The sequence below is a fragment of the Sparus aurata genome, chromosome 21 (assembly GCF_900880675.1).
Source record: "Sparus aurata chromosome 21, fSpaAur1.1, whole genome shotgun sequence".
NCBI lineage: Eukaryota > Metazoa > Chordata > Actinopteri > Spariformes > Sparidae > Sparus > Sparus aurata.
Genome location: NC_044207.1, coordinates 3,583,695 through 3,602,763, shown reverse-complemented (window position 1 = coordinate 3,602,763; position 19,069 = coordinate 3,583,695). Strand labels below are relative to the sequence as shown.

The 19,069-nt window shown below is 41.3% G+C and overlaps 1 protein-coding gene across 1 annotated transcript; it reads left to right on the top strand.

Moving 5' to 3' along the window:
- Window positions 1-10,312: 10,312 nt before the first annotated feature.
- On the top strand, window positions 10,313-16,031 carry LOC115572052 (homeobox protein engrailed-2b-like). Its single transcript, XM_030401819.1, has 2 exons — window positions 10,313-11,220; window positions 13,356-16,031. The coding sequence occupies exons 1-2, from the start codon at window positions 10,731-10,733 to the stop codon at window positions 13,670-13,672; spliced, it is 807 nt and encodes a 268-aa protein (XP_030257679.1). The 5' UTR covers window positions 10,313-10,730; the 3' UTR covers window positions 13,673-16,031.
- Window positions 16,032-19,069: the final 3,038 nt, after the last annotated feature.

Sequence of the window (19,069 nt, the reverse complement as noted above, 5' to 3'; positions counted from 1 at the left end):
AAGGCTGTGTAACTGGAAACAGAGCCACTGGTAGATGAAACAGAGTGGAAGACTGAAGGCAAAAGAGTAAAAACGAAGTCAGATCTCTTGGTTAAATCCACAGGGAAAAACACAATCAAAGAGTTTAGCTCAAGCAAGGGCCATGTACCACGCAATATTGAGGAAATCATTTGTCAGCAGGTAGAGTGAAGACCAGAGCTTAACAGCAGGTGCTAATGCAGCTGCAGGTATATGTGTCAGCAGCTAGGGGAAACCTAGCCAAGCCTCTCATTGCACCTCTGCAAGCACGACAAGCAAAGAAGCAAAAAAACACTGCAGCAGAAATCCACCACAGATAATAACTGACTGTGACAGGCGGCCCTGAACTATCGGTGCCCAAGGCAATATTTAAGCTGGTGCCCCTTGCATCATAGACAATTGTCATCGGACACCAATCATGTTCATACACTCACACAGAAACGGCATTGCTTTATGACGGTTTTCTTTATTTTAGAAATAAAACATGCACGCAATAGAAACAGTGAAGTAACACTGGCATAAAACGTAATCTCTCTATAAAAGCGACTAACCTCTGTCTGTCTGTCTGTGTGTGTGTGTGTGTGTGTGTGTGTGTGTTCCTCAAATATCTCTGCGGATCAGGATCAGACTGACCTGAGAGTTTCAACATGGCTGCTGCGTGGTTCAAGGGTGTGCTATTTCGCATTTGTTTGGATTGCAATGATACCGTTAATAAATTATTTCATAAATGCTTTACAAATTCCACGAGCATTGTCCACCGGAGCCACCACAGTCACGTGCACACCAGAGCCAATCACTGCACACCGTAGCCATGTGCGCACCAGAGCCAATCACTGCAGAGCCCACCACGACCCCCCACCTTAAGAAACAAGCAGACTTATACCGCGAGCTGGACCGGGATTTTGCCGGCGGTTCGGTCCCGTTCTGTTCTGTGCATCTAAACTGACTGTTGTGGATTAATGAGACTAAAAGAGTCCGGATCGAGTCTGTTCGGGTCTGAGGAGATCCGGAGACGCGCGGACAACAAAGTGGAATCAGATCTGTGGATGTTCGTGTGTAGCTAGCTGCTAGCCGCTAGCTGCTATCCGCTAGCTACACAGCCCACCTCCCGATCGAGGCGATGGACTGGACTCACCGGCACGTCCAAAACCGGACTTAGGGTAAATAATGTCGCGAACATTGCCGTCACGTTTGCTTTGTGTCTGGTGCAGGAAGAAACGGTAAAAATGAGCTTTTGTCACAAAAGTGTCCAAGCAGCAAGTTTGGTTGTTAAAGAACAGGAAGTTGTGGGAGGGACGTAAGCAGATGATTGACAGGCAACGACGGTCGGTGTAAGAGACAGCTGATACTGAGAGTTGAGAGATTTGTGACATTTAGCGTGTTTGGAGTGTATAGTTAGTGTGTTATGTAGTGTTTGGTGTGTGTTAGTGTGTAGTGGAGTCGTTTTTTTGTTTAATGAGTCAAAACAATTAGGAGACTGCTGAACAAGCATTGCCTGCATTTGAATGTAAATAGTTACATGTAACTTTGTACATTTTTAAAATGTATGCACATATAATGCAAATATAAATTGTTGATATTATAAGTAATACAAAATGGTTTGTAAACATATTTGTGGTTTTCACAGTAAAAAAATCTAACTTTTTCTACTCGAATTCTATGTTTTTTTGTGATTTTAGGTCCATTGTGTTAATACAGTATGTCAAAATAAAAAATAACTCTACAGTCACATGTGAGGTTGTGCTTAAAAAATAATGACACCAAGTAAATAGTTTTTAATAGTCAAAAACAGCCAATTATACCCTGGAATATCGGATTTCACAACAAACCTAAATATCCCTGACGTCCCACCTTCAAACACAGCCTCATTTTGCCATCCATGAAAAAGCTGCTTAACCTCCCACTTTTCTATAGGAATACATTTTCTTACGGGCACTGCACTAGTATTAATACAATATACAGAAGTAATGTTAAAAAAAAAAAAAAAAAATGGTATGAAAAAAATCAGTGAGAACATTTTCTGTTCTTACATTATTAGTTAAAACAGATGGCGGTGTCTTATGCTGTATCACCAGGCTCTTGAGAAGTAGAAAGGACAGGAGCGCTTGATGCTTTATCACTGGGCTTTGCTGAAATGGAGGGGACAGTAGAAACTGATGCTGCATCACTGGTCTTGTCTGAGGTGAGGGGGACAGGAGCACTTGCTGCTGCATCACCGTAAGGTGCATCGCTGGAGATGTCTGCAGGTGGCCGAGGATCTGCAGGCTGGGGAACAAAATATTTCAAAAGTGCATCTGAAGAGGAGTATATATGACCACTGTAATATTGCCAGTATTAGCACCTAAGCCACATTATAGCCAGTGGTGGAAATATTCAGATTCTACGGTAAAAGTACCACAGTATCAGTAGCTAAATGTAAGTAAAGTTATGAAGTAAAAGTACTGGTTCGACCCCTCTGACTGATATATTATTATATAATAAGTGTAAACAACTGGAATTGGAGAAATGTACCTATTTAAATCAAATCCCTGAGCAGTTCAAACAATTCCAAATCAACCAAACAGACACATTGGTTTACACAGGGATATTTAATCAAGAGAACAAAATGTAACTTCAAAATGTAAGGCAGCCCTTTCACTCATATTTTTAAGTTGAAACAACATGTAAGATTTTATGGTGTGGATGGCTGATTGCCGTGAGTTCTACTAAGGAATATGTCAATTTTTCAGTTCTCAGATGTGTTTTCTGTTAAAGGGAAGACTATGGAAAGGGGAAGGTGGACTCAAATGCAGTTACACGAGAGGCAAGGATATGGGGAAACAAAAAGCGAGGTTTATTTGAGAAGGTGAAGACAAAAAACAGAAGCAGACAAAACAGGGGCAAGAGGCAAAGTAGCAACTAAAAGGCAAGACAAAGAAAAAGGCAAAGTTCAAATCAAACATGGAAAACTCAAAACCAAAACCTACCATAACGGGACTTGAAGAACATGGACGAGAGCATAGACATAGACAGGGACTGACAAGAAACAAACAGAAGACATCCAGAGTACATACAATGACCAGACAAGGAGTGAAGGGAACACAGAGACTAAATACACAGACACTGATGACAAGACGAGGAACAGGTGAGGTGGACCAACAGGTGAGATAACGAAGGGGGGAGGAGCACATGAGAACATGAAGGGAACAAAGCAATAGACAGAGGGAGCCAGAGGGAACACAGGAAAATACACAGGAGAACTTAAAGGACACATGAGGGCATGGAAGAACAAGACACAAGACAAGGAACAAAGACATGGAAATCAAATACAAGAAACCACAAGACAAAACCAGACACAAGTACACAACGAACAAGAATCTACAGTCATGACATTTTCTCCATTAAAAACTTACATTCTGAAAACAGTCTGCACCCAGCCAAATAAGAGCTACATCTCTGATAGTTTTGATATGCTAATAATTGTTATTTAAGGTGGAAACACCACTAATAACAAGCTTAAGTTGTAGTCATTCACATCAGATGATCAATAATGTACATTATACATAATTTCTGCAAATAAATAGTATTTATCGGCAACCTGTCCAGCCTTTTTGGTCCTGGCACTGTTTGGAACTATTAGCTATATGGCTAAGTGAACCAAGTGAATGGGTGGGGTGAGATCAGAGGGTGTCACAACTCTCATCTTCAGGGCCCAGCTCAACTTTTTCTTCCTCTCCTGCAGCAGACTAGAGGCCTGACTCACTATGGCTTCTTACCACAGTCCTAGACAGGAAGGGACGGACTGTCTCTGTCTGCAGTAAATATTTCTGCAATGCAATAGCTACATAGGCATCTTGGACTTAATGCCCAAATGGTTACTTCTTTACATGCTATTGACAAGGCTGGTTTATTTTTTTGGAATGTTTTAAACTGAAATTATCTCCAGATCTTACAAATTGTACCTTTAGTCCTTTCTGGACTGAGAAACAACACAATGGTTTGTGCCCAGATGTAGAACTATGTGTGTGCTGCATCCCTTTCTTCTACAGAGAGCAGCAGAGCAAAACCCTCCATTGTCAGCCAGCACTGCTGTGAACTCATGCAGGACTGAGCGACGGTCCAGGATGCCGAACTTCAATGGAGGCCCATCAGTCTGGCCTGCAGGCTGCTTTCACAGCGGGTTTATCCACAGCACAATGATCAGGAGGATTAGAGCAGTAACTGATAGCAACAAACCCGCTCATGGCCTTTTGAACATGCTGACAGAGGTCAGGAGAGAAAGTCAGTCAGCTGCATGGAGCTTGAAGGAGAGGAGAGAGGAGGACAAGGAGTGTGTCCAGGTGGGACTGGAAGGTGGACTGTTTGGGGATCGGAGCTGCAGATATCAGAGCTCATGGTGTTGTCTTCCATTTCTTTAATCTTGTTTGTTACATTATGTGACATATGTAGCCAGCAGCACCCATACAGTATCGTCCTGTCATTCAGTGTGTGTGAGGGCCGAGGGGCTGAACGTCACTGACCAACACACTCAGAACAGCTAAGAGTTACAGCACAGGAACAGAAGCAGCAGCTGTGTTCAGGACCTGAGCCAACAAACTATGAACCTATATTCATTTAAAACGTGACATGTCCAGGCTCTGAACCAGTATGAACAAGTATGGGAGCTCATTTCCACCAGTTAAAGATGAAAACTAGGCTGGCAGATACATATTCCCATGGTAAGACATAACTGTGGGAGGAAAAGCATAATCGGCAGATAGAGATTATGACATGAAAAGTAATATTTATGAGATAGGCCTATAAAAAACAGTTGAAATTATGAGGGTCTCTACACATGGCCACGAGCATTGAGAACATTGTTTGTGTACACAGTTTACTAAAAAGAAGGTTTTTCTAACAACTGTGCAGAGACCTTGGTGACACTACGAGCAAAGTTTCATGTTGTGTCGAGCCTTCTTACTGTTTAAAAATAGAGATTTTGATGCTAGTGTTTGAGTGCCCCAGCACTCCATTGAAAATGAGCCTGACCCAATGAAGGTTTGACTCATATACAGAATTTTGCTTTAACTGGGTCAATTTGCTGCTAATTGTCTAATTCATATGTAATGCTGCTCCTTCTGGTCAGACTACATGACCTCAGTAATTAAAAACTCCTTTGAGAATTAATTGGTAACCTTGTGCGTGCATGCCAGTGGCCATCACATACGTGCGTGCGCATGCATGGATGCAAGAGCACGGCTTAGGTGCACTCTTAAGACAAGAGGTAAAATGTTAAACTTTTTACACCACCACATTTGACTGACAGCTTTAGTTGTTAGTTATTTTTCAGATGACAGTTCCCCCTCCCCTTCCTGTCCAGTGGAAATCACTGATTTCAAGATTAGTTAACTTGGAACATTTCTGATAAAATTTCTTATGATTTATGAGAGCAATTTTTCAAATTTTATAATATCAATGTATTGTGTTGCAGAGCTATCTGATAAAGTTAGTATGCTAACCAGCTTTTAACAGCTAGTACCGGCGTGACATTCCTGTGCTGGTGGCGTCAGCTCTATGTAGAGCTTACATGCAAATCAGCCTTTACAGGAAAATTGTCAGATTATGAAAGTAGGGATCCTACAAATGTAAAGAGCATTTTTTTTCATTTGATATTTACCTTTTAATTATGGCAGAGACCTCTGGTGGGCCACATTTAACCTTATAGCAGGCCAACTTTGGACAGTCCTGACCTACAATATGTGCATGTTATTTCAATGTGATTGTTAAGGTTCAAAGAGAAGTTTATGGAACATAAGCTCTCACTGTTTGGAATAGAATGTGTGGCCAGATGTTGCCAGGGATGGTCACTGGAAGCTGCCTCTTGTTCTGCTCCATCATCACATATCATAATCAAGAGACAGCTGGTGCGCTCTGCAGGCAGCTGGCAACTATACATCTGTAGTAAAGGTGTTGCTCACACCCTATCTCCCTCAACACTCAGTCCCTGCATTTAGAGCAAACTGGTTGTAACAATGGCATAGATGACAAATGTAGTGAAGTTTTAAAGTAGAATAATGGCTCAAAAATATATTCTAGTATAAGTGTACAGTTTTAAAAAAATCAAGCATGAAAGTAAAGGTCCACACTGTAACATTTCTGGGGATTTTGGGTAAGACACTAAAATAATACTGGCAGAAATGACAGATAATATTCCTAAAGACTTTTTCATTAGTGTGTAATTGCCAGAATCTCAGGATTTTCTGGATATATCCATTCATCCAGCAGCCACTGCATCGAAGAAGGACATATGATCATGTGGGGTGTCAGAGTGTCCCTGCGCAGAGGTTTGGTGAGGGTTGACTCTGAGTCTACAAACAGCTGTTTGTAGGATGGGCATTCTGTGCTGACTGTGTGAAAAGTGTGAGCCATTCAAATTAAATACAGTGGTGCCATGCAAACTGACAAAACTCTGCACAAAAAAAAAAAAGAGTTGAATTCATGAAATACGTTTTTGGTCTAAAGGGGTTAAGCTGCTAATAAAGAATACACAGGAGCCGATCTTTAAACTGGAGACTTGTTCAAATGCTCCTACTCATCCAAAATGTTTACTACTGAGACTAAATATGGAGCAAGCCTTTGTAATGCACATTGGAACCATTTGCCTGTCATTGGCAGTAATGCTGTTTCCCCAACATGCAACAGTATCAAACAAGACATTGGAAACATGCGCAGAACATTCATAGGGGCACTATGTAGATTTGGAGAAGAAATTCAAACGTTAATATTTACAATATTAACAAAGTAATAATGCAAAGTCAGAAATATGTATTTTTCAATAAGTGAATACACCAGCTGTTCTCAGAGGACAGCAAGGTCCTAGAACACTGTTTGAGCCTAGACAGGTGTTGAGCCTAGACAGGTGGCAGGGTCCGCCACATATAAATGAAGTAAGACAGTATAAATTGTGTTGTCCTTTAAGGTCAGTTTGCTTATTCAGTTTATTCAGTCATGGAAACAAAGAGAGTTTGATTATTAAGTTTGTTTAGGCAGAAAAAAAATTAGCCAATGCGGATCTTACTCTTCTCATTGACATTGATGCCCCAAAACTACAGACTTAAATGCTTCCAATTGACCTGAAATGAATTACGTTTCCTGTGAGAAAACAACCTGGTCTGTTCACTTTTAAACAAAGCCGGAATGTTTTGTGATCAGTTCGGTTTTATATCAACATGAGTAGCCAGATATTTGTGAGAGAAAATAGTGTCTGATTTGGAATAGTGCCTTACCCTTTTTATAGGTTGATAACTATATCTTCAGTTAATGTTCAGATGCTATATTTTATTTATTTTACATCTGTTCTTTTAGTGACATGGATTTTGGTAGGCTGAATGAAACTGAAACATAAAGACTTTCTAAGAGAGCTGTTCTTGCAGTTAGAGGGTCTCAGGTGATGTCAGAGGTTGAAACATGCATTAGTATTATAAACTGTTGTAGGCACCCAAAAGGATTCTGTTCTTTTTCATGACTCTTTTCATCAGTGCCAACTGGCAGTCATAGCTCAACCAGCTTTTTCATTTCCACTGCCAGGAAGCCAAAATGTGTTTGATTATGGTCTTTCCCTACACTAAATCCCCCGTCCCTGGGTAAACAGAGCAGATAGAGCAAAGTAGGAAGTGTCCCCTGACCTCAGAGATCCCTTCATCCTTTTCCCTTAAGGAGGTTTTGTAAAGCGGACAGGAAGCTCCAGCTGACCTCAGTTTTTTGTCAGGGCTGATCTCACATCTGGCCACCAACACAATGCAACGACAGTCTCACAAAACCTGCCTATCATCGTCAGGGTGCTCATTCACCAAAGGCTGACATATGGAAATAATATTACAGATATGGATTTAGAGATCTTGGTGAGTGTGATGATAATGTGACCACAGAGTCCATCAGCTGTCCCCTCAGAATATGATGGTCCCCATCCGTCCTCCCCATCAATCCTCTGTACTGTCTGAAGGGATATTCATTTTAGAAAAAATGATACTGATCTGACAGTGTACTCTGATGTTGCTTCCTATACACAGCTAGGAAAGTCTGTCAAATATTATCTGATAAACATGTATATTAACAGTTCTATGTAGAACGTTGATGAATCAAAAATTGAGTGTAATCACAATGAGGATCTATATATCAGATTAAACATCCCAGATGTGGTACTTAACAGGTTGTTGTTGCTCTCTTGGGATCGCAAAGCATTCTGTAAGAAGCACTTCAGAGTGCACCACAGCTTTTCTATGGGCTCTAAAAAATACTAAATCATATTTGAACTCAGACTAAAATTACACCTGGTAAAAGTACAGCTCCATATGAAAATTTTTATATTGATTATTATCATATTTAGCATATTTCTTATTTTCCACATAGGTTAAAATAATGGAAATGATAGGACATAAAGTCATATGCGGAGAGGGAACATTTAATTCAGCATGTGTGCTACATTTCATGGCTTTGTGATTCATTTTATTTATTTGAGATCATCAGGCCACAGTTTCAAAGGTATGGGCATATAACTTGGCATTGCCATTTCCTTTTCATATCGCCTATTTAGATCAATGCAACACCTGGTTGATTATTGATCATTATATCAAACAGTAACAATAAAAAAAGATTATGAAAGGATAAATGGAAAACATGTCTCAGATCACAATAATCTAGCATTCTTGCAAGTGCTCCCAAAGTGTTTTAATTTCTTATCACATTTTGAGATTATTTAAATAATTAAATTCCTCAGGTTGAAGTCTGCTGCTGCATATAACAAAAATTATAGAAAGTGTTGACTGAAACTAATTTCTTCAGTTTTTACCATTAAACTGTCCTGATGGGTTTTTTTTGTTAAGAATGTGCATAAAAAATAATATTAATAACAAAAAATAAGCAGATTGAGTACAAGATCCTGATGTTTCTTACACTGTCAATGTCCCTAAACGGTGCATTCTTTTTGTACATTACATAGCAATACTATAATATTATGTCTCTTCTCGTGAATATTTCTTCAACAAAACTGCAGACTGCTCCTTTAAGTACACAGCCCAATAAACTGTATTAATAAATCTAGTAAACCAAAGTCAATTCAGGTCGGATTAAAACCTTCAGCATTTTCCTTAATTTTCAAAAATGTATAAGATAGCTCTGTCCACTAGGCCTGTACACTTCTGACTTTACTGACAAGCTTTGGAGAAACCTCTCAAATCACGAAACACTGGAATTTACATGTAGCCTACATTTCCTCAGATCAAATCCAGGTATTAAAAGCAACCACAGTTTAAAGGCTTGTGCTGCTTTAGAGGCATAATCCATTAACAAAAAGGGTGATTTCCCACACGGGGATTGATTCCAAACAAAGGATTAGAACCTGTTGTCACATTAAAGTCTCAGCAGCAAGACACACCACATAGCTGCAAAATGTTTACATTTGTTTTCTTTAGGAAAATGGCTGTGAAATATTCAGATGAACCAAAATATGACTGGGTGAGCCTTTCAAAGAAAAAAAAAAGGAGACAGAGCAATCAGTGCTTTTAGTCCACTACAGCTGACACTTCCGTCAAGGAATACAGACCACCACCAACAATCCCATGTATTTGTTGAATGGTTATTCCTATTCAGTTTAAAAGCGCTGATACTTAGATCCTGATACAGTGCCTCCATGAACTGAAATCATGCTGACCAGTTCTCACAACCTGTAATCATGAACACATTCAGTGGCTGCAGCTCAGGAGAGCAGGTCGTCCAGTCATCGATTCCCGTGGCTGCATATAGCCTACTTGGCAAGTTGCTGAACCCTAAATTGCTCCTGAAGTTCGGCACCTTGCACACTCCGCCATCAGAGTGTGTGAATGTGTTGCATTCCTGTCTTCTGTAAACTTTGACCGGACATGTTAATTATTTGCAGCCCACTGGCTAACCACGGTCAGATGAGCCTGTGTGTTGCACGGTGACATTATTGCTATGTATTCATAACAACATAACGTTCACGTGATGATTCAAAGCGAGATGGGCTTTACCTAGGTTGCTTTTTACCGCCAGATGTGCTGAAAATATTTTGAACCTGTGGCCTTTTCAATCTGTGCCCTACGTGCAAGGGGAGACGTTTGTGCTGTAACCTGAACGCATCATCAACTGAGCGGATTGAATTAATTTGCTCCTCAAGGGAATTCCGGGATCCTCACATGACGCCATCTCTCTAGCTTTATTGGTCCGAGGCACGTGTCGGAGAGGCCTGTAGTACAACGTCATCGTAGCGTCCCGCAGCCAATCAGAAATGACAACCAAAATCCGTAGAGAAAGTATTTGAGCGCAGTCTTTATGGGGGCAGTTTAGTGCTGCTGGAGGCGTCAATAATTGCGCGCAGGCAACCTGAAAAATTCAACAGATTCTATTCTATTCATCTATTTCCACAATTTTTCTACAAAACATCGGAGCATTTGGATCGAGCCATGGGGACTCTAGCAGAAGCTGGAGCATGATTTTTCTTTGTCAAAATCATAACAGGCGCGTTTCCACAGTACAAAACAATATAAACTATCTGCCACAACAGGAAATATTTTTTCTCATCGCCGTTTTGGTTTTTCGGATCGAAAAAATAGAGTAATTAGACTAATTGATTTATTTTTATTAAAGTGGCCAGGACGCCGCACAACACTGGAAATATTACTTTGTTGAGGGGTGCAGAGAGAGAGAGAGGGGTGCTGAGGGGCACAGCCTTCATCATTATGGAAGAAACTGCTCGACAAGACCCAGAGCGCCCACAGGACTGCGAGGAGCAGTCCAACCGGGCCATGCTGCCTCTCCTCCAGCCACCCGGCAACCAGCAGTCCCACAGGATCTCCAACTTTAATATCGACAACATATTAAGGCCGGACTTCGGGCGAAAGAGGAAGAACGGGACTTTGGTTCGGGAGGGAGACAGTCTGGGAGTGATCATACGAAGAGAGGCGCAAGAGAGAAAGTCCTCCAAAACTGGCAACCCGCAGCAGGGTGGAGCCGGAGGCGAGGATGAGAACACGGGAGCATCCGACGACCGGCATCCAGACACTGAGGCCAGCAGGCCTGACCTGATAGCCGCTGGTGTGGCTGTGAAGGGCCGGGGGGGCGGTGGGGACCGCTTCCGCAGCCCCCAAGCCAGCTCGGCCCCTGCGGCCAAGCCGATGCTGTGGCCAGCCTGGGTTTATTGTACCCGCTACTCAGACCGTCCGTCCTCAGGTTGGTAGAAATTGCTCAGCTAGTTGCCATTAAATGTAAGCAAGAGAATATGAATAAATGGTGTTAATCCGGAGCAGTTAGGACAGTTCATGTGAGTCGGTCAGAAAAGGGCTGAATTGCAGAAATCTGGCAGAAAAAAGAAAGCTCCGTGTGCATCATTTCCAAGTTTAAAACCTGTGGAGGAGAAAAAAAGGCCCCAAAAAAACAAAACAGAGCGAGAGGCTTTATTTCTGTTTCTGACGCGAACCTCACTCCCACTTCATTCACAGATCACTTGAAACAATCGACAATCGAGTCCTTGCTGCAATATAATCAAATAATTATTCTAATTCAGCCTAATATTCAGCAGCGTTATTAGCTATTTAATACTTTAGATATTTTTTATAAATGACAGCAGGCGTCTCAGAATAGACAGCAACCTATTTCACAGGAAATAACGTACTTTAAGATGAGATTCAAAACTAATTGGAGTTGCTTTGGATTTAATTCGATGTGGAGTTTGGCCTTAAAATGACGAGAAACCGGACGAGATGAGAAGCTGTCATCGAAGCGTTGAGGAAATAATGCAGAAATGAAATAGAAGTCGAAAGTAAAGATAGTAATGTAAAGGATCGGACTAAAACCAAGTTTAACGCCATTGTTCCTCAGTCTTCTTTGTTGATAACACATTAGCATATTTTTTGACAATGGGGGGGTCTAAAAAGTGAGGGCCGAGTGTCCCTGAAGAGAAGGATTCGACGTTTAAATGCTGAACAACAGAACTTTAAAACCCTTTCACTCCCAACGAAATAAAACAAATAAAAGTCATTTCGGCCGCGTTCTCATGTCGGGCTATGAAATGATCGCATCTGAAGCGTTTTGCAGTTCAGTCTACCATAAAGCATGATCTCCTGCCGAACCCCACATCACAGTCTCTGCACTGAAAAGGCCAAACGGCTCTTATTCGATTTTTATGAATAAAGTAGGCTAAATGTTTTCTGGTGAGCCGGGCTCATTTTTAAAGTGACGGGCTGGTGAACTTGGACTTTTCCTTTGTCATGATTTGAAACTGCACTGAGCGTTAAATCATTTTGTCCCAAGTAAAACCAGCGGAGGGAAAGATTTTGCGATCTAACGAAGAGACGTTCAAGGAGAGGTCGAGACTTAGCAACAAAAAACAAACAAAAAAAACAATATGATAAAACAATATGTTGTTTTACTGTTGTATGGAAAGGCAAACAACTTTCCGTGAAGGCCCACGTTAACTTATGGAGGTGACCACAAAGAGGTCAGCAGCTCTCCTCCTGCAGTGTGCGGCCTGCGGGACGAGGCCCAACTGCGAGCGAATGAATGAAAGAAAATACGATTGTATCAGATTTGTGCAAAAAGAGTGTAAAAAAAAAGATCATTGATAGTTTTTTAAAGCCTTTCTCTTGAGTGCGGTCTGAACACCTCCAGGCTGCTGGGAGGCACCATTGATTCAGGCCTGCTGTGTTTTTTTTTATCAAAGCTACAGCACATTCTCTATCCACTCTCGCTTATGAATTGATCCGGATAGAAACGTCTGAATATTATATAGGCTAAGTAAAAATGGATTGGGACTCTTTATTACTCTTATTGGATATTTGGACTTACCAAAAAACAAAACAAAACAACAAAAAAACAAACAAAAAAAGAGTTCCTATGGTAACAGGGAGGGAAAGAGGCGCCTAACTCCCCCATCCTCCATCATATCCCAATAACCCCACCCCCATCTGCACCCTCCTCCTCCCGGGCGCACCAAAGTGTGCAGCAGCAGAGCTCGAGGACAGACAGCCTCCCCTCAAACTTGATGCTTGTTGCTCTATAAATCGAATATCCTCCGTTTAACCCCAAGCTACAGCTAGTTACAATAGTCTCTCTCTCACTCTCTCTCTCTCTCTCACACACACACTCTCTCTCTCTCTCTCTCTCACACACACACACACACACACACACACACACACACACACACACACACACACACACACACACATTATTAACTTGCTGACCTTCCTTCCTTCTTGTGTCTCAGAGTAATTTAGGCGGTGTGTGTGTGTGTGTGTGTGTGTGTGCCTGTGATTTTAAAATGTGAGATAACTCAAAACCACTGGGTCTCGTTTTTGTCTTCACTCAAGGGCCCCGATCCCGCAAACCAAAGAAGACGCCGATACCGACTAAAGAGGACAAGAGACCCCGGACGGCGTTCACCGAGGAGCAGCTCCGGCGGCTAAAGACTGAGTTCCAGGGCAGTCGGTACCTGACCGAGCAGCGCAGACAGAGCCTGGCCCAGGAGCTGTGCCTCAACGAGTCTCAGATCAAAATCTGGTTTCAGAACAAACGGGCCAAAATCAAGAAAACCACCGCAAATAAGAACTCTCTGGCGCTGCATCTCATGGCGCAGGGACTGTACGACCACTCCACGTCCAAGGACGCCAAGTCGGACAGCGACTAGGGGAGACACGGGCCAGGGCGTGGGCTCTGAGCCAGGCACTAATAATCACCTCAGTACCAGCATTCATATTTAAGAATCAAGAGACGATACTGTGACATTGTGTTTCTCTGTGGTGTGTAAGCAGACAGTGTGTGTGACTCTGTGGCTGTGTGTCTGCAGAGCTGTAGCGATGACGATGTCCAGTTCAAAGATGGTGCTGCGTTCATGTCCCCGGCAGCTATCACCGGTCACAACCTACAAACCCCAGCACCTGCGCATTCAGAGGTCCAAATAAACATGGCAGTGGATGCTGTTAACACGCCACCATGAAGATCCACGGATGTCGCCATCCGTATGGCGACATCAATAATGTGGATTTGAATGTAAAACCAAATTCCATGTTGAGGAGCTGCTGTAGACCATTTAGATCTGTCTTGTATCAAACATGTAGCCTATTATTCGTTTGCAACAGCTGACCAGCCATTGGCAGATGAGGCAAAAACAAAAAGAGAGTTCATTTTAGATAGGCTCCCACTAACGTCCAGAACAAACGTGTCCAGGATTAAGATCACACATAAAAAGTCATAATAAATAAAAGTCATTTAAGATCAATTCTGAAAAAAATGTTAGAATCGAAATGAATTGAAATTGACGTTAGCCATGTTAACTGTGATGCTCATTTTGACAGTTTACTCATTAACATCAGTTCATCTCTAAGTACATAGGCTGACGGAGGGTCTAATGTGAGGGTTATAAAACGAGGTACACACAAGAGGCAGACACACATCTGGACAGTAAACTGCACATTTTTAAGCCAGATGTTTAGACAGTGTCAACATGCGTGCCCGCATGCTGGAATGTTGCCATCGGAAATAAAAGGTAGTCTAGTCATAGTAGGCTGTGCTTTGTCAGCAGCATACTCGTGCAGACAGAGGTGGCCTGCCTGTGAGAACCGTTCTGCCTAAACATGAAAATTGGAGCGCAATGGAAAAATCCAACTGATGGTAGCTCCCATCACATGTCTGCAGCGATGGTTTGACAAGTGGACTGGACAGCAGTCAGGCGCTCCGCAGCCCTGTCAAACGTCAGCCTCAGCTGTTGTGTCTGATGAACTTTACTGAAAACTATATGCTGAGATCCAAAGATTTGTTCCGGCCGTATTGTGCGCAGTGACGAACAGCCCGCTGCCTACTGTCCGCTGTTGTTTCCTTCTTTCTGACTTATCGGCTGTGTTTTTTGCCCTTTTTCTTCTTCCTGCTGTTTGTGTCTGTGGCCTGCTGCCGTGAATGTTGAGCAGACCTGCAGGTGTGCTCGGTGTATGTGTGTGCGTGTGTGTGTGTGTGTGTGTGTGTGTAAGAGACCCCTTTTGCAGCCTGTAAAGGGCCCAAAAATGCGCCCGAAATTTGAAACTGTATCGACACAATTTATACCATTAAGGATGGATCGTGTTTTAATACCGCAATAGCCTTGACAAACTGCATACAGAAGCCCATTAAAGTGTTGATTTCAATGTGTTTTTTGATTTCCGACAGACAGGTCGTATTACTTTGCATGACGGCGCAGGAACCGCACATCTGAAACGTCCGTTTAGTTACCAGCACTTTGAATTTTTTTCCAAACTCAGCTTTCAGCCTGCTGCTGACAACAGTTCCCAGTATGTTTCAGAGCCAGGCTATGACCAGCCAGGGCCTTCCTGTCCCTTGACATCAAGCGGTCTGGTGACTCCTGCACCGCGCCGCTGGGCCAAACTGGACCTATCGGCTGTCACATGCGCCTACTTTTAGGAATGTCGAATGAAATAAGCAACGTTTTATTTGTTAGAACAAATACCATTACATGCTTATTTATGATACGGTGGATAACTATAGGCCTGGCCATATAGAAACGGGGCTCTGAGGCGTTCACGTCGCCTATTTTCCAGTTTGAAAACATTCTGTCTGAATGCCACTCAGGCCTTTGTCGGGTGTACTTGACATGGATCAGAACCGGTGCTGAGAATTAATATTTTCTTTATTTTCTCTTCTGCCTTACAGGGAGTCCATGTTTCTTGTATGTCGGTACAAACTCGGACGGGCTCCTGCCTTGAAAGTTGTACATACGCCCTAAATATTTACAGTGTTATAAAGACAGAGCAGCTGTGTTTTCTATGAATGGGTTTTGACATTAGGATTTTAAATGATAAAATAATGAACACATTCAGCTGTGTCTCTTTTATATGATCCTGTGTAAATAATTCATATTCTAATGGCGTGATGGTAAATAAAAGACAACGGTGCAAATGTGACGTTTCACAAGGTTATTCTATTATTTGACCTTAAACACACATCAAGAGAAAATGCTCTGCAAACCAGAATGGCATAAATATTAAATTGTCTGCTGAGAAGTGAGTGTGCGGGTGGTTCTCCTTAAATATCTTGATAATGAAAGAAACAACAGTGAGAGCTGACACAGCACGGAGGACACTTCTAGTATTCACCAATATATTCACACTTCACCTTCAACATTATAACACTGTTGAATTAAAAGCACAAGTTATCACTAGTCATCAAAGCCTCCTGTGTATGTTAGGCTCATTTATTAAAGAAGCAGTCTGTAGTTTTGTTAAAGAAATGTTAATGAGCAGAGAAAGATCTTCATTGGCTGTTTATTTTCAAACCAAATAATCAAACTCTTTGTTTTCATGACTGAATAAACTGAACAAACAAACTGACCTTAAAGGAGAACACAGTTTATAATGTTTTACTTTGTTTATATGTGGCTGATCCTGCCACCTTTCTAGCTTCAAACAGTGTTCTGTGGCCTTATTTTGCACTGAGAACAGCTGGTTTATTCACTTATGAAAACATACATATGTATGTGTTTGTATTATTACTTCATTAATATTGTAGATATTAAAATGTAAAGTTTGAACTTATTCTCCAAAACTGCATAGTGCTCCTTTAAGTTCAAAACATTTTTTAAAATCACAGTGAGGAGTGCCTTCAAATGATGCACATTTTACAACAATTTTCTCCATCAGCTGAAAAGATGAGCGTCCGTTAAAATTACAATCATGACAATTCCATTTTTTTCTTAACTTTGGTGCAAAAAGAATAACACAACCATACTGTTTTCATTATTTATATAAAAAATGTATATTATTATATTGAAAAAAAAAACAAAACATGGTTGCCTCGCTATAAAAAGGGCAATGTTCCAGAAAAGTTAGAATATAATTTAGGCTAAAACAGATTGCTATAGCATAAAGTGGACTATAGTGTGAAAGTGATGTGACTGTCGGGGACACACATAAAGCATGCAGCTACCTTTACATTCCAAGTAAAAATTTTGTTTTTTTTTACACTGCAGTCATTTTCCTTATTCTGACTATGGCCAGAGGTCATCCATAATACACATTTTAAACAAAGCTATCCATACTGAACATGTGACAAGTTTCAGGAAACAGTGTAAGCTGAGCTAAGCAGGATTAAAAATTCAGTGTGCTGAGGGAGGAGTGATTAGTGGGAGCAGATTGCTTTGACCCAAAACAATTCAGCATCTGTAAACCATCTGGTTTTACTGGTAAAGAGCATTTTCACTTAGATATTCATGCCTGCAGTGGCCCTGGAGTCAGTTTCCACAACCTTTCCATTTCCATAAGTTTTCCATAACAACCTCAGAGCACTGAAAATCTTCCTGGAGTTCCACTCCATTTCGGCTCAACTGCATTCTGATGCAATGAGTATGCACTTGACTATGAAGCTACATTGTGCTTTATTACATTAAAGCAGAGAACTTAGTTGTGGTCAAATCTGCAAGACCTTGTCATCCAGAACTCAACACTAGTAATTACAGAATATGACATGGGAACTGTGTAACTGCTCTGAGCTTTGTCAGTTGAGTTTTTAGCTTTGTGATGTTTATCATACCCACAGACACAATATCTGTCAATTATGAACCGCATCTTCAAAATGTCCATTTATTAGGAATTTAGATCAGCATGATTTCAAGTGTGGTGATAATGCATTTCTTTATAAAGTAGTGTTTCAAAACAACCATTTCAGTCTACAATAACATACAATCCTGGTATGAAAACACAAAAATCATCCAACATGTACAGTTTTCACTGATATTCATATTCATGTGGGCAGTGGGCCCCTCTCTTGAGTATTGTGCAACCTTGTGTTTTTCTGCTAAATTCTTCTTGGGCACACCAATAAAATATGAAACACACTTTGAATGAGAACAGAGCTGGCAATAAATAGGCACCAGCAAAACCAGTTAGTAATAACTCCAATGAGCTGATACCCGGTTCTCATCAACTGCGACTGCGGAGATGTCCAACACATGGTTCTCAAAAACAGAAGATTCAACAAAACAAATGACAACATAATTTTGGAAGAATACCTTAGCTGCATTCATACCCTTACACAATAACACCCCAGATCAATTCATTTGAAAGTTACTGTAACTCTTTACTGTGAACATTTTTAGCCAGTACAAAATGGAATCTTTGATGAGGAAGGTTATTCAGTCAATTTTTCAATATGTATTTTCCATTAAAAACTGAGTGCCTCTGTCTTGCAAATTACTCCTATCTAGAAATGTACTTGTAATATTGTAATAAACCGGATTCTGACTCTAAAAATGACACAACAAATACGCAAAATACCGCAGAAATGCTATTATAATAGTGTTTTATCACGTCTGTGAGACTGGATGAAGTGGTAAAAAAAACTATAAGCCACTTAGTTACTACTTTGATTAGTGTTTTCACTTTAGTGTCCCGATCAGTTTGTCTATGACACACGAGAAAAGTCTTCGACACAATGCACAGATCATTGCAGGTGGAAACATACACACACAAACTAACACTGATGAAGGCTAAAGGTGTGAAGTCAAATTTATCTGCAAACCCAAAACAACTCCTCTTCACAACTGATCCAGTAGCAAAATCAAATACGTCGTCCAACAGCATAACTGAAATCTCTGAACCTCCCACTCATATTTTACCTTAATATCTGAGCGATGTGGAGACACAGTCAAGAAAAATAAAACAGAAAAGGAAAATAAATATGGAGAGCAGTGGGAGATCCATCAACAAAAAGCCTGAGAGTTGTCTGTTACATGTCCATTGGCAGCAGCAGCAGCAGCAGCAGCAGCAGCAGCAGCAGCATTGACGTGGGCTCTGTGAACGGCAGCAGGAGCCCTCATCTACATTTCCTTTCTTAGCTGGCTTGTATTTGGAAGTATAGCCCAACGGTCGCTGACTTGATGAACTGAGCTACTCTTGACTTGTGCAAGGGAAGGGGGAAACAGCTAGGCACTGGGTTTCTATGCACAATGTAGGACTTTCAGTAGAAAGGGGGTGTCAAGGGGTTTAGTAAAGTGGGGGTTGGTGGTGGTGGCTGGTGCAATGGCCAGAGAACCTGGATGAAG